The 18476-nt window shown below is 43.7% G+C and overlaps 2 protein-coding genes across 4 annotated transcripts; one reads left to right on the top strand and one right to left on the bottom strand.

Moving 5' to 3' along the window:
• Positions 1-6444: 6444 nt before the first annotated feature.
• On the bottom strand, positions 6445-10423 carry BHLHE22 (basic helix-loop-helix family member e22). Its single transcript, XM_009455459.5, has one exon. It carries the CDS (start codon positions 9274-9276, stop codon positions 8143-8145), a length of 1134 nt encoding a protein of 377 aa, XP_009453734.2. The 5' UTR covers positions 9277-10423; the 3' UTR covers positions 6445-8142.
• A 303-nt stretch (positions 10424-10726) lies between these two features.
• On the top strand, positions 10727-15770 carry LOC134810880 (uncharacterized). 3 transcript variants are annotated; one of them, XM_063817152.1, is made up of 3 exons: positions 10727-12150; positions 12396-12637; positions 13444-15770. In XM_063817152.1, exons 1-3 carry the CDS (start codon positions 11903-11905, stop codon positions 13458-13460), a joined length of 507 nt encoding a protein of 168 aa, XP_063673222.1. In that variant the 5' UTR covers positions 10727-11902; the 3' UTR covers positions 13461-15770. The 3 variants fall into 3 exon arrangements, 2 of the variants coding, with proteins under 2 accessions (XP_063673222.1, XP_063673221.1); XM_063817151.1 differs by having other exon boundaries at positions 11732-12150; positions 12396-12702; positions 13444-15138; XR_010159600.1 differs by having other exon boundaries at positions 11755-12150; positions 12396-12870.
• The last annotated feature ends 2706 nt before the right edge of the window (positions 15771-18476 follow it).

The following is an 18476-nucleotide window of genomic DNA, read 5'->3' as shown; positions in this document are numbered from 1 at the left end:
ATGATCATGTGAATAATAATGTGTATTTTCTTTTCAGGATAAAAAAATGCCCAATGGCTGTGCTGTTTTTTTTTTTTTTTTTGAAAAGTGCTTGATACTGTTTACTGTTAATTGTTTATTGTTAATTATTTACTGTTGATTACTTTTATAAGGAGAGACATGATGTATCACAGACTACACAAAAAGTAAATGTTCAGAGATATAATCATGAAGTATTTTACTTCCCTTACAGCAAACTGTGCTCACAGGAGAAACTAGAGGAATGGAAATAACAGGTAAAGGTATTACTATCTAATGATTCATCATTGAGTCAAATTTAAACATTTCTAAATATGAAACATATTAGTTGGAGATTCTTATTTGTGTGCAAGAGAATATTTACTACACATAACTTTTATTTCTAAGAACTAGCCATCGTAGTTACCAAAAAATGTGTGTCATTATTGCCTGATAGATACCAAACTTTTTAATAAATGCTTTTGTTTTTTATATTAAAATTAAGGTTTGAATGAAATTACTTCAATTCCATAATTCTAAGGACTAATGAGTTTATTTAAAGTTTTATAAATGTATTTGTTTTCTACGTCAAATGGAATACCGTTAAAAGTATTTGTAATCATTGAATGTTTTATAAGTAAAAACTATACATGTGGTAGTACTTCCTTCATACTGAGCAATTACACATTTAAAAAAAACTTTTTATTTTGAACTAAATTTAGACTTAAAGAAAAGTTACAAACAGTTTTTATTTTTTAAGGAGGAGGTACTTGGACTAAACAATGCTTGCAGAAAATTAAATTAAGGAGTGGTCCTAGAACTTAACCAGTTCAAGATCTTAGTTAATTCTTGATCTTTGAGGATAATCGTCCACATCAACTACTCCACGGGACAACATGCTGTAAATCCAACAGAGGAGCAGGGATAGTTTGAGTGTGTGAGCTACCCACATCTTCCATAGGCCAAATAATTGTTTTGCTTTCATAAACCATAATTTTGTAAACTTTTAAAGGAGCTTACTTTGTTGAATAATTACAGATTTTACTTAAGTTCACTCTCTTAAGAAATCTACACTTTAAAGAGATGTATGCCTGATGCTTCTCCAAAGGAAATTAAAGTAAGTTATTTAGACGCAGGTATTAACTGACCCTGCTTCCCGATACATCAGGCATTTAATAGATAGATATCCTTTCTTCTTTCCCAACTCTTCACATTTCTGTGGAGGCCTGCTTAGGAAAATCATTTCCTTTCATCAAAATCTTAGATGGAGAGCAGCGACTCAGTCAGCCTGGCATCTGAATTTTGACCATAGTACTACTGCAGAAATGGACTGCACATGGCAAAGGTAGCTGTACTTACTTGATTGGACAATGCATGATTTATTATTTTGACTAGTTAGGTACAAAAACTGAGTCTCTCTCATAATCAGAGATTGTTTATCTCTTTTCAAAAAGTGGGTAAGGATATGTAACAGAGAAATCCTTACACCAAGTTCTTCAGTAATTGCCAGAGCAGGATAAATGTATAAAATGAGGTTAGGCCATGAAACATTTTTATGTTTAAATTTAAATTCTCATCTCTAAACACCTCTGTTAACAGGAGATTTGAGATGCAACCATCCTCCTAATAAAAAAATGAAATCTTTAAGATTGAGAAACATATGTAAATAACGGATCCTTTAAATATCTCTGAACTTTATTCTAAAACTTATAAGGAGAAATAGTAATTGCTTTATATAACCAGTGATACCATTTTAGCATTTGATGAAGATGTTAATTTATGGGTGGTTAGCAGTTTATGGCTGTCATTAGTTTTTCGGTTTGGTCCACATTAGAAATCTATTTTTCTTTTTTATTTTAATCTCAGACAATTTATATAAAGATATGGTTATGTTTTATCTAAAATGTATCATTCTTCTATAGCATTTCAAATTATTCACAGATCATAGTTCTATTATGTGCATATATGAATTTAAAAATACAGCAATAAAATGCTTGAAACAGACCATAAATTTGCTTCATATTTTATTGCATCTCTGAATCAGGTTGAGGAGACAAGGGCAACTATGGTCTTTGGGAAAGAATTAACTCTTTCCCAAGCTGAGAAGGAGAATAACACATTGTGCATAATTAAAGCCAACTCCCCATCCAAGCATGGTGGTGACTTGTGAGCCTTGTCCATCATATATGTAGTGGGGTTGGGGATGGTGAGGATTGATAACTGCCAAATCCTCTTTTCCTCTGCAGTCTAACCTTCCCAACCCATTCATTTCTCTTTCAGAGCTCTCAAATCTGTACTTCTGTACTGCCTAAATTAGAGAAAAGTGGAGAAGAGAAAGAAGGAAAATTCACACACACATTCTAGTATACTTGATAATTTTGCAATAGTTAAGAAACAGTCTCCTGGATTTGTTAAGACGAGTAATTTAGAAAAATTAGTAGAATTTAACACAAATCTAACCTCAGGGAAAGCGAGCAGAGTTTCCCTGCTGCGTGAGGAAGCGAGCAGCTCTTTGGGGTTTAAAACCGGGGCGCTTTCGCGGATGCTTCGGGTTTGGTGCGGCTGCGGGGTGCCTCTTACAAGCCTGGCAGCTGCGTGTGAACCCACATGCCTGCTGCCATACAGGGGACAACCCGATCCTCGAGCCACCCTCGAAGGACAGTTTGAGGCAGAGCCCCTGAAGTTCTCTTTTTGTCCCAAGGAGCTTGGCGGTTGAAGGACAATTGCGCCCGCAGGGGTGACTGGAAACGTCGGTCCCAGGGGAAGTCCTGAGAGAAGGGGTGCTCTTCGGATGCGGATCCCGAATCCCTTCGGGAGCACTGCGCAAGCAAAAACAGCGCGGTGGGCGCGAGTGCTGCGTGGACGTCATTTGGTGTGTTTGCAACCTAGGGCTGCTGGACCTGCTGGAAGGCGGCTCCTTTCCTCCTCCAGTCCTGCCAGGTCCCAGCACAAACACTCTCCTCGTTATCCTACCCAGCCCTGTTTACTGGAACCTTGGTTCTAAACACCAGTCGATCAGAAGAGCCAGAGATTTGCCGGGCAAAAAAGACTCTCACCGTAAGAGTTGTTTTTACTGTTAAACTGAAGTTACTGACTCCTTGTTTTTCCTTCTCTTTCCCTCCTTCCATCTACTGTGTCTAAAGTTTGATTTAAAAGGCCGAATTTAAATAAACCTGCAGCTCATTGGCTTGGCAAATCCAGAGACTTTCAAGTTGTATATGCCAATACAGAGAGCGCAGGAGCCGGGCTCATTTACTTTGCCCACACAACAAAAAAATGTTAATTGATGTAAAGTTGCTTGGCACGTGGATAATTTAGTCTTACCTGCATTTTAACTGAAAGAAAACCTATTCATGTTTCTGATAGTCAGGTTTTGCAATTTAATTTTGTTTAAAGGCACCTTTGTGTAGTTGTTCCCTCCCCCTCCTCCTTTCCATCTGAATCACGTTTTCATTAAAGGTTTGACTAAGTAGTCTCACCTGACCAGGATTCATTACCTCCTGCATTCCATGAGCACACTTTCGGGTTTCCACTCGTTTCATCGCTCCTCCCGGCAAGGCCGCCACGATGTGCTGCGAGCCGGGAAGTGAACTCATGATTATTTTTCAAAGTCTGGGAAGTGTATTATCCTTTTTTCTAGTGGTAATTAGTTACCATAGCATCTAATACGTAAATGTGCCCAGAGCACACCATTAACAGTTAAACGGAGGATTCAATTTAACACATGATTATATCTTTCATAAGTCATTACATTGGAAAAGTCAATGCCACTCATGCTGGAGCAATCGCAAGGTCGGGCCGCGTAGAAAGGTTCGGTTTCCGCGTGCTAGACCAAGAGTGCGAGTTGGTGGAGAAGGGAATTCTGTGAGTCTCGGCCTCCCTGCTGTAAGGATGAATGGTGGGTACGATAGGAGGGAGAGGAATTTAAGCGTAACACACGGTCTTGGAGGGGTTGCCCAGCTGCGGGGACTGGTGAGGGCATTGCAGACCGCGTGCGGGTGCGCGCGCGCGCGCGCGCACACAAGCACACACACACACACACACACACACACACACACACACAAACACATACCATAGGGAGGGAGAAGCAGGGGTAACTAGAGAGCTCTATCGAAGATGATCATTTGCTGGTCCTGCAGTCGTACACGCAAAGCTAACCCTTCTGTTGGTCCCCATTGTCAAGCTGGCGACGGGACCCTAAGTGAGAATAAAAAGCCAGTGGGACTCAGTTTTTGCTTGGCCTCATCTGTCCACTCTCAGCTCTGTAAGGAACACCAGCAGAGAGATCGGACTGGCGGGATGGGTGTGCCTGAGAGAAGCACCCCAAGGCGTGGTGGATGCCAGAGCAAGCTCAGGGGTGGCCAAGATACCCTTGCACTCTGGCACATGCTGCAGTCTTAGGAACCAGGCTGTCTGCTCTAACCCAAGGAGACTTTTGCAAGACCACACTGATTCCCCTGGTGCTCAGTCCCCCATTTCCGACCTGTGCGCTCCATGCTGGACAGACAGCTGGGGTCAATGGTGTGTGGGCTAACTCTTCAGACTAGGCCAAAACTCAGGGCTCAGACCCCAGAAAGAAAGTAGCTCTAGGGCTTTATCAGGAGTGGAAAGTGTTGTCCCTCCAATCACTGGCTTCCTTTTCTTAGAGCTGCTGCTGAAAACCCTTTAGAAAGGTTGGAGTTAGGGCAGGGAGGATCACCTAAGTAAACCACAGAAAACTCCTCTCCTGTTTCTTTCAGATGTCCCATTTTAATTGCTAAAACCACAGGCTGGCCAATTCCTAGGTTTGGAAAGAGGGTTGATTTGTCTAAAATTATCAAAATGAAAACAAATGTTAATAAGCCTAATACATTAAATAATTATGCCTATTCATGTGACATTTGAACTTATTCTCAATATCTTCCTATCCCCACCCCCATCCAAGTCTCCTTCAGAACTAAGATTGAAAGCTGAGTGGTTAAAGAGAGGAGGATTCTCATTTCTTTATTTTTTCCCTAAAGTTCAAGATGTGTTCTTCTGTACAATTTTTAATAATAGTTGAACAGTACAAAGGTTGCAAAGGAAGTATTTCAAGAAGGCCTTCTAATAATGAGAAATATTAAGCATTAAATCTTGCAGCAAATGTGTCCCCTACAATGTTAATATGCAAAAGGAAAAAAAAAATCTGACTGGTGGTGGCTGTGGTTAATTCCTAATCAGAATGATGGACAGCAGGGCCAGAACAATACAAACTAATGGCTGTGTTGCTGATCACTTTACCCCTTGATTAAAGACACCCAATTATAGCGCAGAACAGTGTCGTAATTATGTTTCTTAATCACATCCAGGAGGTTTAATTGCCTTAACGATGTGTTTCATTAAATGAATTTAGGTATTATAGTCGACAGTTTTCATACACAGTTGTTTTCAAATTAACATAATATTAGACATCGTCATGGAAATTGTTTTAATAATCATAATTAGACGCACCCAGGCTTTGTCTGGTAAATGCTGAGAGACGGGTCGGCTCCTGCCTGGGGGCTGCCCTGGTCTCCTCCCTCCTTCTGCCCTCACTCCCAGTCTGGGAGGGCTCCAGCTTCAAGGCCCTTTGCTGTTATGTTTTCTGAAAAGTTACAAGTTCTGATTAATCTTTTTTGATGGCAAGTGGAGCAGAAAATATCCTTCCTCACCCCCCACTAAGTTTGATGGCATTTAGGGATATCTTTATGAGCAGAGGCTGTATAGAAAAAAATGCATTTAGCATACTGGGTACAGAGGAAACATCTAACTTCTGCACCACCACCACTACTATCTCTGCAACCTGTGCCACAGTAAAAAATCACACCTTCTATATTTGAGGGCAATATAAAGGTCAAAATACAAGTCTCGACAGTCATTCTTTAACAGAATCAAAGCCTAAATCAATCCAAACATGGAACCTAAAAATCTCATCATCAAGCAACACTAGTAAAGTTCTGATCATCTCTATGGGCATTGTGTATGCTTATATGATTCAAGTTAATCCTTTTTATCACAAAAAAGTAGAAAGCCACAGTGAAATCAGCGCTCAGAGAATCCGAGTCCATTTTTTTTCCTTGCCCTTCACGCATTTGGAGGTAGAAATTTTGATGACAAACTCTTAAGAAACTTTACTCTCTTTGACGGGCCCTGGCATGGTTAACAATGCCATACAAGTGGAAAAAGATTTCCAGGGAGAATGTGGCCTTCAAAGTTCATGCCAGTAGCCAGAAACTTGGAATCTCTTCTGGGTTTCACCACTGACCCCATTCATCTCTCCTCCTTGTAACAAGTAAACAAGTAAATTAGGGCTACTTCTAATTGTGCATCCCTGCAAAAACTTTAGTTCCACCTTCTCTGAAACTCCTTTCTTTTTTGTTACCTTTCAAGCAAAGAGTAACACAGAAGAGAGGTGATTGCTTCTTCCACAAAGCACAGCATAATAAAATGTTTGATCAAAATATTTTAATAAAGATTCTTTCTGACATAGATACACATACAAATGGTCGTACATAGCTGTCATAGTCTGATTGACCTATTTAATATATATATCATTCTTTACACATCCAAAACCCGCCAACAGATCCATCACAGCTCCCAACTCACCATCCAACCTGACAAACTGAATTTGTATTATCTGCAAGGAGTGGAAAATAGCAGGACTCCATTTTTAAAAAAGATTTTCTTGATTTTCATAGGGCGGAAAGGCAGTCAAACAGCCATGCAAAACTAAAACTGAAAGCTCACTTTGGGTAAATAGCTTCTTGTTCTTCCTTAGTTTTCTTTCTTTTTAAATTTTATTTTTTTAGAAAAATAACAAAGGATTTCACACCATAGGCAAATCAAACCAGTCGTTTAACTTAAATAATTCTCCACAGTTAAAATAACATATATGTACATATATATTAAAAGCAATTAAATTAGACCTTTTAAAAATGCACAGCACAGCCTGGAAAAATATTTGCTTAGCATGTTCTTACGTATAGCAACTATTGCTGTGATGTTTTTCCCTTTTGGAATGTAAAGGAGTCCCCTTTCAAAAAAGAGATCAATTCATTCATCAATTAAGAATACACCTTTCCTGTAATTTTTGGACTGAAGCAATTTATTAAAGCTCAATTTAAATACAGGGATGATGCAACTGAAAATATCCAGGTGACCTTTCATAAACCTAAGCAGCTCAGATACATCAATATTTCTCTTCATACTTGTTGGCAAATAAACCTTTAAACACTTGGCACACAGTATAAGTAATCTATAAAACAATTTTAGAGGCATTAAAAAAATCTGCACATAAGACCCATGACTTTAACACATGATAAATACTGTTGATGTGGAAGGGTCATTGAAGAATAACAAATAAATACCATGAATTGTTAATACATCATTGCAGAGTAGAAAGTAACAAGGTGCACATAAATATTTTTAAATGCAATTCTTTCAGCCACAGTCAGTTTTTTTATATCACTCTCGCCAAAACTTTGAGCATTTTCACAGGATTAAAGTTCAGAGACAATAAAAAATACAAGTCTTTCATAGTAACATGTCTCTCTCTCTCGCTCTCTCTCTCTCTCTCTGGGTTTTATTTCCCCCTCACTTAAGTCAACATTTCAAGTTTTTCTCCTGGCTCAGAATCAAAATTTATTTTCAAGTGCCCTTTCTGATTTGTCTGAATGAATGAATATTCCATCTCTCATGCTACCCAACCCCTAACTCCTCCTCTCCCCCTCAGCACTAGCCAAATCCACAATTATTAGTAGGATTAGTATTTTGCCATTCAAACACTCTCCAGGCTTAATAACCAAGCACTACTTCTCAACTTATTTTTCACCTTTAAGGAAGATTCCACTTCCTCGCGGTCTAGGCTGCCACCAAAGTTGCCACTTTTCTGAGAAAAAAAAAGACATCCATACTCCATCCCAACTCCACCTCCCTCCTCCCTCCCTCCCCACCCCAAAGACCGAGATTCTGGGGATGTCAAGGCTAAAAGTCCCGTTTGTCTCTGATACTTCTCCTCAGTTCTTGCCTCTGCTTTGTTTGCTCTGCAAGTGTTTCACAACTACGAGAGGACCAAAATAAAGGGGGTGGGGAGCAGCTTTTCGCTTTCCTCTAGATTTTGGGTCGGTCTTGTGTTTTTCGGGGGTGTGTTTAAGGCTTCTCCGTGCACTGTTTGCAGAGGCTGGAGGAGACGCTGTTAAACAGGGCGCACTTCTCCGGGCAGGAGGCAGCCGGGGGCAGTCCGGCGCTGAACGGGTAGCCGGCTGCCTGCTCGTAGGCGCCGAGCGCCGGGTGCAGGGCAGCAGCTGCTGCCGCTGCAGCCGCCGAGCTGGGCAGGGAGGCAGCCGAGATGGCCTGGCCCTGGTTGAGGTAGGCGACTAGGCGCCGCATCTCCTCCAGGGCCTGCGCCTGCATGAGGATGTAGTTCTTGGCGAGCAGCAGCGTGGCGATCTTGGAGAGCTTTCGCACCGAGGGGCTGTGCGCGTAGGGGATCACCGCGCGCAGCTCGTCCAGCGCGTCGTTCAGGTCGTGCATCCGCCGGCGCTCTCGGGCATTGATGTTAAGCCGCAGCGCCTTTTGCTCTTTGGATTTCTTGCTGCTGCTGCTGCTGCCGCCGCTGCCGCTGCCGCTACCGCCACCGCCGCCACTGCTACCGCTGCTGCTACCCCCGCCGCCGCCGCCGCCCAGGCCCCCCGGGGGGACGCTGGCGCCGCCGTGGAGGTGGGCATTGGAGCAGCCCTCGGCTGCCTTCGCGCCACCACCTCCCGCTCCCGGGGAGGCCCGCGGGTCGGCTACTCCGGCCCGCAGCACGAGCTCGCAGCGACCGTCGCTGTCGTCGTCGGGGCTCTGCTCGCCGCCGCTGCTCTCGGCCACCGAGCCCCGGCTCGCGCTTTCGCCGTACTTGAGGCAAAGGGCGGCCCCGGCCGGCAGGCTGCTTAGGCTAGGGTCGCCCCCAACGCCGACTGAACCTACTAGCAGCCCGGGGACACCCACCCCGCCGCCGCCGCCGCCACTTCCCGCGCCGCCGCCGCCGCCTCCTCCTCCAGGCGGCGGCAACAGCAGCCCTGCCCCCTCGGGGTCAGCCGGCTCGAAGCAGCCCAGGGGCGACGAGGAGGAGGACGCCGGGCGTTCCCGAGGCGGCGGCGCCAGGGACAGGTCCATGCCCGGGGGCGTGGAGCGGAAAGCCGCTTCCAAGCGCTTGGCGGTGGAGGCGCTCAGGCTCTTGTGCAGGAAGAGGTCGTCCTCGCCGGCGGCCGCTGCACCAAGGTGCATCCCGCGCTCCATGGTCCCGCGCCGGCGCGCAGCCCGGGCCGCCGCGCCCGCTGCCGCCGCCGCCGCCTCGGCCCCGGAGTCAGGCGGCCCCACAGACGCGCGCGAGCTGGGCTCCGGAGCTGGTGCGCGCGTCGGTCCTGGTGCTGCCGGGAGCCCTCTCCCCTTCTTTCTTTTTCTTTTTCGCCTTCCCCCGCGCTCGCCGCCTCCTCTTCTTCTTCTTCTTCGTCTCCAGCCGATGGTGCTGGCTGCTGGGGCTCACCATGGGCCGCGGCCCCGCATGGTGGGAGGGTGGGCGCGGAGGGAGTGGAGCCGCCGCCGCCGCCGCCGCCGCTCTGAGCCCAGCCCCGCGCCTCCTCTCCGCACCGTTTATCTTGCTTGGATTCACCTTCAAGAGATTTCCGGACCCATCAACCAGCCGCCGCCACAGACGGGGGAGTCTTTTACATCATTATCTCTGAGTAGGTTATTATGAAGAAGACTCGCCTGTTGGGACAGCGCTTTCTACCCAATCAGGTTAACGTTTTAATTAATAGGATTAAAACGGTAACAAACAATCGCAGGCGCTATCTGGCCGCAAGTCTGAATAGTTTCATTTCCCAGGTCTGAAGACAGGCAGCAGCTAGAGCTTTATAAAAGGCGCCTGCTCCATTATTCTGCCTGCCATCTGTATACACAGCTTAGCGCATATGTTTGCAAGGCGCTGGGTCCTGTTAGTAACCCAACAACTGCCTTTAGCTTGACATGTGTGGCGACTTTCACTCATCAATGAGCACACTAAAAGCCCTACTTAGAGCCGAGGATGTTCTTTGCTCCTTCAGCAAATTGTAGATCGGCGGCGAAGCCTGGGAGTCCTGTGGAAAGCAGACGCCCCCACCCACCGCACCCCACCCCCCACTGCCCTTCCCTCGCCACTGCTGTCTGAGCTTGTGCTAAATTACCCTTCCGGGCGAGAATTATACTCCACCCCTGTTCGTAGAATGACTGGTCTGGATTTGGGGATGGGACTTTCTGAGAGAAGGTGGTGTCCCAGCTGGCTTGCCCAAAATTCACTCTAGGTTTTCAGCTGGTCAGAGAGCAAAGCAGTCGTCCCCCCGAACACTCTGCCTCATTTCCACACCCGCCACTGCCCATTTCCTACCCAGATTGGAAAAAAAGAAAGAAAAAAGCAAAATGAAGAGCAAGTGATCATGCAGCCCATTTTTTTTAAGGTGGGGTGGGAGTGATTTTGCAGTGGTCTCCAAATAACTGTTACAGTGATGGTAATTGTGAAGTACACAATTTCCTAAACAGGAAACAAACAAACAAACAAACCGGTTTCTCAAACTTTCCTTAAGATGAAAATCTGATTGCTTCAAAAGAGTCAACTTCACCAGGAGTCAAATCCGCTCCCACACGAAGTGAGGCATTTATGCATATTTATTTACCCGGAAGCCATTTAAGGACATCTGGATCAGCCTCGGTTGTTCTTGGAGGGTTCCGGAAGGGAGAATGTAAAAACAAGTGCTCCTCTCCGGATGGGCACTGGTACACGCGGTCCTCTCACTCCTGAGTTCGGTCTCTGGGTACACATGGTATTTAGCAGCTGGTTTTCATCCTTATGACATAAGTAAAAACAATATTTCCCAACACCTTCCAATAACTCTTTCTTATATGGCAGAAGTACTGAAGACTATGCAATTTTTGGTTTCTCTGGTTTCATTAAAAACCTTTTAATTGTGGCTTTCGGAGTTGGCCCCAGGTGTTGGACTCTTTTCATTACATTTTGCTCTAATGTGATGAAATTCTAATTCTCTCCTTACCATATGGTTAAATTTCCCCACTGAGAATTAGTTGAAAAAGGAGAAATAATCTATTAATCTCTGTAATAGATTCACAAATGAGGTTCGCCACAGAACCTGTTTTTGAATGGTAATATCAGAACAGTTGGGCACCTTATTTCATAAAGGAAGGGTGAGGGCGACACAAAAATGTCTGTATTTTCACCTGGAAAGGATGAAAGGGGCCCAGCAGTATCTTCCATAATAATTCCCTGAGATCCAGTCTTCCGGGGACAGAAATACTACGTAGACGTCGGTTACCTACGCTCCTTTGGATGTCCTGGAACCTAAAGACTGAGAAAGATCAGGCGGGGCTACGGGAGGCTCTTGTGCCTGGGACCGAGACCGGGGGTTCTGCAGGCTTGAGCGGTCCCACGTGTCTCGTCTGGGACCCCGAGGCTGTTTACATGCAGGGCAGCCCCTCGCTCACCGCACTCCTCCCACCGTCCCTACCCCGGCGTTCGCAGCTGTTAACCTCTCCCTTTAGGAAGCTAAAGACACGCTAGTGTTATTGTTTTTCAGTTAGCAGCTTTGTTTTCACTGGGATCATAAACAAAGGTTCTCTCTATTTATAGGTGGGTCGTGTATGCATGACACTAACTTATCAAAGTCCTTGGGTCACTTTCGGGAGGGCGGAGGCTGGCCCGGTCGTGGCTCTGGGCAGGGTGGGGACACATCTCACAATGTCTGACTTAGTTCTCCAGCCAGCTTGCCCTTTTTGTGGGCTGCCACCTTCTGCGGGGCGCCAGGATTCTTGCCGGCCCGAAGTGGACATTTGAAGGGCGAAGGATCGATCATGTCAGGGACTGGTGGGGGGCGCCATGCGGGGCTGTGAGCGGCAGAGCCGGGATGGCAGAGCAGGGGCGACACTGAGGGCGGCAAAGGCCCTGCCAGCTCAGCTAGACCCAGGATCTTCGCAGGACCTTTGTCTTTCGCCCTTAGGCAACAAACACTTGAGCGCATCTCGTGGCCCTTCCCGACCCCATCTCCACGACCTCCTGCCACCTCCCTCCTCTCCCTGGCCATCCAAGCTTCTGGAACAAACTTTTGCACAACTTCATTTTACTCGGTAGGAGCCAAAAGCCTCTTCCTTTTGTAATTCAAGAAAATCCCCCTAGTCTTCCCGGAGGAGGTGGCTGCTTAATAGTCGCTGAAAACTTTGCTTTGGGAAACGGCCGAAGAATTTATGGAAGCTCTAAATACCGGCCTTATAACAACCGTTAGGGAATGGTCTTTGAGGTTTATGCACTCGTAAACTTTTGCTGATTGCTTCTGGGAAGTTGTCAGGCACTTAACACTGCATTTATCTTACAGGGCAATGAAAACACATCTGCCCGGTGTCTCGTTACTTGGTTTAATCGTCGCCAGCCCTAAGTCACGGCCTCGGCTCCCTCTCCTCAACTTTGTGGGATCCCGCCGCCTGGTTTCGGCCGGGCGGAGGGGTGACGTCAGCCGCTCACACAGTGCCCCCTGGCCGCTGGAGCTCGGGAAATCTGTGCGCTCGAACTTGGCTCTGCCAAGAAGCTGGGCAAGGATCCGGGCTCCTGATGGAACTGGCAAGTTGGAAAAGTGGCAAAGGAAAAGCCAACATGAGCGCTTTCGGCTTGCGCGGGCAGAAAGGGTGGGAAATCAGGCCACGGCGAAATCTTCTGACTCCCAGATGACCGCTTAGAATGAAAACTACGGAAGGGAAGTCCTCTGACTCTGCAGTTTCACAGAGAGTCACTGAGTTACCAAAGCAGTTGGGAAACAGAGGCAGAGGACTGCCCCCACTCTGTCCGCAGCAGGGGTATGGGAGGCAGCTCGGGACACTCCAGGGACCAAGCGGGCAGTGGGCGCCATCCCCGAGGAACACCCAGCCCAGCACCCCTGGCTCTGGGCTGGTTGGCTTATCGAGGCCGGTTGGCCAAAGCATCAGGAAAGGGAACATTCTCGGCCGGGTGTTGGATACCAAATTATAAACGCCAGAGCACCTTGTGTAAAGATGAATATCGTTTTGTTACTGCGGGAGGGAATACACCTACTGCTTTGAAAGGAGTTAAAAATATTCAGCAGGCAGCACCGCATTGAAATTAGTGCATTGAGCTGCAGACCAAACTAATTTCTAGGTACTATTTAAATTTCTTACTGATCATCTTGATATTTGCTTGAAATTTGAGATAGGAACCCAAGTAAAATCAGAATGGAACATAATCTACTCTAAAGAGTAAAGCCAGAAGTTCCTCTTTGTTATTTTTATAGTACTGATAAATACTTTATTACTTCACTACTTTGAAAAGTCACAAGTCTGAATTTGGGTAGCTATGTGTATCTTCTGAGAAGGAAAATTGTCTCTCTGTGTTTTTCAATTTATCTCTTTCAGAACAGTCTAAAAAGTAAAAACAAAGTTTGGCAAAAATGACAACTTTGCTTGAGAACAGCTCTGGAAAAGCGAATCCACTGAGAGCCGTGGGAATTCTCCGCCAGCTGTGCTTCCCCAGCCGAGGAAGAATCCAACCCGGAATATCGTTTCTGGTCCCCACCGCGGAGACCCCAGCTGGACCCTCTCCTGAAAACTGCCCGGGGAGGGGGGTGCGGTCTCAGCGCCCTCCACTGCGGGGTCCAAGGCGCAGTAGCGGGGCGCGACCTCAGCGCTCCAAGCGCAGCATTCTTGGCAGCTCTCCAGGCCCCAGTCAGAGGCACATTGACCTTGAAGTTGCACTTGACTCGCCCACTCGGGGCTGCCTGGTGGCGCCTGGGTCAGCTTGAAACCCGCGCAGCTGAGGGAGCTAGGTGTGGGGTTCACCATACTGCGCCCCCGCCGGATTTGGGAGCACGGGATCTACTCGGAGGCAGAGAGATTAGCCCCAGAGGTCAAGCCTTTCGGCGTCGTTTTGTCATCTGTATTTTCTCATCCCCTTCGCCGCCGAGTCCTACAAAGCTCACTTCAGAGAGACTGGGTCCACATGTGTGGGCTCATGAGGAGGAGGACAGCGAGGGTGACGACGCTGGGGGACTAGCGCGAGCTGGCGCATTCCTGGCAGTGAGCCAAGGGCCCTCCGTCTTGCTAGTCTTTCCAAGTTGCTTGGCAATTCCAAAAATTTCGACTGTGGAAAAGTTGAAACTTGTTCATATAGCGTTCTTTCGAAAAGATTTTCCTTGTCTGTATCTATTTTACAGAAAAGATATTGGTCCTCACTACTGTTTGGGGACGAGTTAGCCTAAATTTGAACAGACCTTGAAGACAAACCCTGAGCCCCGGGAGGCAGCCTTCTCAGCGCCAGGTGCACACACAGGTCCCCGAGCCCACCGCGAGGGTCTCACCTGGCTCCTGCGTGGTCTTTCCCCACTTTGGCGACTTTGAAGGCCAGGGGGACCGTACAGTGAGCGAATAACTTAGCGCCTGCATTATCACTGCTGAAACCTCAGACAACAATGTAGGACATGCGGGTGGAGGTAGAGCAAAACTAGTGAAAAGAGTTTATGAGGAATTCATAACCGCCTCGCCTACTTGGGACAACTCCTTCATTCAGTTGTCCTCCCTAGGGGGCTGTTATGCTTATTTGTGTCACACCCGTCTCTCCCCTGGAATCTTATCATCACAGAATATTAAACATTTGAAAAAATTTTAAAGATTAAACTTGTTCGAGGAAAAAATGGTAAACACTGTTAGGCATTGCCTGGCGTGCACAAATTAAGGAAAGAAAGAAACTGAAAATTTCAGCGCGGCTTTGGGAATATTTAGCTTTGCGATTTAAAACCCACAGCGCCATCTCCTGGTAATGAGGAGAATATAGCGATGGATGACAATACTGAAATGCTGACTATGAAATACTCAAATATGAGAAACGCCTCAAAAATTATTTCAGTGATAGGTTGATTATGATTACAAAATATGATCTGACATGGACATTTATTATCATTAAAAGTTATTAGACACAATCCTGGAAGCTAATTATTTGTAAATAGAAGTTTGTATATTTATACATACATGTATTTTATAGATTCAGACGCTTATGCTGTGAATTTATAAGATATGATTCTATAATTTATCATAAATACATAATTTTACAAAACAGTTCCCTGTTTTACTTTTTGTGAATGATTTTACCATATATGGTAGAAAAAGAATAATAGGATGTGGTGATCTATGGAGACATAAAATCTTCTAGATCCTCATTGTATTTTACTAGTCAACATTAATAAATACTTTAGCCCCATTGTCTCAATAACTTCTCACTTTATCTAAGTCTTCTCATCATGCAATCTTACAGAATGTCTTACTGTCTTAATGTTAAGACATCATGACAAAAATGTGTTAACATTATTCAGACATTCTGATCCTGAAATATCATCTGAAGTTAAATTATTTTCCAAAAGTTTAATGCACATAATAGAATCATAAATACTTAATACTTTTCTATTAAAATGTTTCTGAAGTATTCTTTCAAGCTTTTCTCCCTTTTATAAATAAGATTGAAACACACTAAAATTTAGAGATGATATCCCTATTAAAAACATTTCTCCTCTATGATTGTATACACAGGCCAGCTGCTTGAAATAAAAATAAAAGTAGATATGCCTTTTGTAGTGTACAAAATATTATGAATATCCTTCAAAATTGTAGATCAAACAGACAAGTGTAAACTTTACTTCAGTTGAAAGATTCATTTTATCTGATTAATTAAAGTGAAGATCTATTAAGCCAAATATTTGGACTCATTTATTCTGTCAATGTAAGAGTTCCTGTTTGAAAGAAAGTTGATTATATATAGTAGGAACTAGATAAACAGATGGTTATCTAGAGAGCTTTTCACAGTTAAATTTTGAAATTTAACATGGATACGTTTGATATCTTCTCAAACATCTTTGATGAGATCATTTGATCTATTCTAGCAATGCAGTATTGTTACACATCATCATTTTAACTTATGTTTAAGAAATATTTAACTTGGCTTTTTATTTCATTTGGCTGAAAACTGTACTGATTGAATTGTCCACGAGGGAAATACACACACGCGCGCACACACACGCGTGTATATATATATGTATACCTATATATGCATGTGCTGTATTTACACAGTAATAAGTCTTGTGAAAAGGAAATCAACAGCTGCAAGGAATCATGACAAGAGTGTCTTAACATACAAATAACATTTCTCTAATGAAATGTTTCATCCAGTTACCTGAAGGCAGGCATCATTTGCTTCCAATGGTGTTGGCAGACAAACCAAGCTGCCTGTCTATTGCAGTACGGTGCCCACATGGAGAATGGACATTATCACGTGGGTGGCATGGAGGCATTAAAGTTAATCTTAAAAGTAATTTAAGAGCCTTCTGGGCTTTAGGTACTTGTGAGAAAAAAAAAATCTCCCACTCCCTCCATGGATGAAAAGTTGAGATTTTCCCAGAAAGATTGTTTTGCAATACATGTACTTAAACATTCTTGCTCGCTTGAGTTGCATCCCATGTTTTCAAGAAGAATGCTCATGGGGGAAAAGGGCAGGGGAAGGAATAAAGGAAGGATGAAAGGAAGGCAGGCAGAGGAAAAGTAAGTATGTCGACTTGAGGCCAAATAATGTATTTCATGTGTTTACTGAATGTGGAAATTATTTGTCTAATAAAGATACTGTTTGCTTTTCTTTTATAAAAAAGTTTTTGAGGTACAATTTTTACATATTTCCAAACCTGATTGCACTTCTCTGTGAATTGCTTTAAATGGTTGGAGTAGGTATAGTAGAAATAAAAGACCCCCAGCAGAGTATGTAATCTTGGGCAATTTCTTTGGTTCTACTTAGCCTCGGGAGGAGAATGAATCTATTAATCACACTTTTCCTGACTACTTCAGGGTACCTGAGGGTATTAATCAAATAAGACTACGGGAAAGCACTGTGTAAACACTAAAATTATATGTGAATTTAGCATCAACACTTTATCATGCTTTTTTTGTATTTCATCTAAACCAGTTCAGTCACCTTTCATTATCATTGTTGGTTTGTAATTTATTTACTTTTTCTATCACAACTTTCAGGTAGTGGCAGATTTTAGAGCATCTTCCCTTGCTTGGGCCATGTCTGAGGGTCATGGGAGTAGGAGCCATAGCTGTTTTGACTTTTATTTCCACATCCACAGTGCCCTCACCCACCACTGCCTCACCTTTCTCTGGCTAGGAGTATCCCTATTGCTCTTCCTTCAGAGTCTTAAACTGAATGCATTTGTCTCTAGTCTGTTACACAGTGGTCACCATAAGTGTGAATTGACTGAACTAACTTTATGTGTATAGAGAAATGATCATGGGGTTGGCTCCAAGTCAGTTATTATTTGGATATCCTACTAGGGTTCTATCCTTCACAGCAATCTTCTATTATAATGCGTTCAGGTGTGTAGAGTGCACTTTTTCGTTTAGTGACATTTCTTAAATGAATAATTACTTCATTTATCTTTATTCTTTCCAGATTATTAATATAAAAGCTTTGTGAATCCAGATCTATCATTGATCTTAGTGTGATATTTGTTTCTTCTTCCCTATGGCTAGATGCATCAATGCTATTATTATTTTCGTTGTTTATGATCTATCAGGCAGTTTTCAATTCAGATGACAGTGTTCACCTTGAAGAAGCCAATTTGAATTAATTTTTCTATGAAAGATTGATGGAGACACTGTATGTCAAAGGTCTAAATTTATTACACATCTTGCTCTCCCTCCACTAATTTAGTTTTTTTTTTATCAAGAAAGGTAATCAGGTTTGTCTGAATTATTTTTTCTTTTTAAATCTCAGCTATTTATTGACCCAGGTTTCATTATTCTGCAAGTGCTTGAGGATAATTTCTACTTAAATTTTGTTCATTTACTAAAATCAAAGTTAAATCAGTTCTGTGTGGATTGAGATATACATTTTAAGTAATGAATCCATACATTACTATTTTTATAGAGACAGTTTTTATAGACTTAGAGTGGAAAGGCTTTCTAAGCAAGACAAAACCCAAGGAGTCACACAGGAAAAGGATGTCACATTTAAGTACACACAAAACAATTACAATTTCTGTTCTTTGAAGAAAAATACCACAAAGAAAGTTGAAGGACAAATGACCAACTGGGGGAAAAGAAACACATCAAACATACAAAGAGCTTCTACCAAACAACAAGAAACTCTTGCACAAAAATAGAAAAATAATTTAATCTGGCAATTAGCAGAAAAAAAATAATTGTCCAAACAATGGATAAAAAGATGTTCAAGATCATTAATAAAAAGAAAATATGAATTAAGGTAGTTTTAAAAATAGGCCAAATTTTAAAAATATATGTGGAATTATAATGAAAATGGTTGTGGTAAAAATTAGTACAAAAACTGAGGGATGGTGATTTGGAGTCCAACATCTAAAAATCCACCCTACAGAAAGAATGGCATGAGTACA

This window comes from Pan troglodytes, chromosome 7, assembly GCF_028858775.2.
Source record: "Pan troglodytes isolate AG18354 chromosome 7, NHGRI_mPanTro3-v2.0_pri, whole genome shotgun sequence".
NCBI lineage: Eukaryota > Metazoa > Chordata > Mammalia > Primates > Hominidae > Pan > Pan troglodytes.
This window is presented reverse-complemented; position numbering and strand designations above follow the sequence as displayed.

Excerpts from the sequence above, each read along its gene's own strand:
- BHLHE22 (XM_009455459.5), bottom strand. The coding sequence starts at position 9,276 with ATGGAGCGCGGGATGCACCTTGGTGCAGCGGCCGCCGGCGAGGACGAC.
- LOC134810880 (XM_063817151.1), top strand. The coding sequence starts at position 11,903 with ATGCGGGGCTGTGAGCGGCAGAGCCGGGATGGCAGAGCAGGGGCGACA. Across the intron at positions 12,151-12,395 it reads GCACAACTTCATTTTACTCG|GGCAATGAAAACACATCTGC; the intron begins GTAGGAGCCAAA and ends TTTATCTTACAG. Across the intron at positions 12,703-13,443 it reads GGCTTGCGCGGGCAGAAAGG|AACAGTCTAAAAAGTAAAAA; the intron begins GTGGGAAATCAG and ends TATCTCTTTCAG.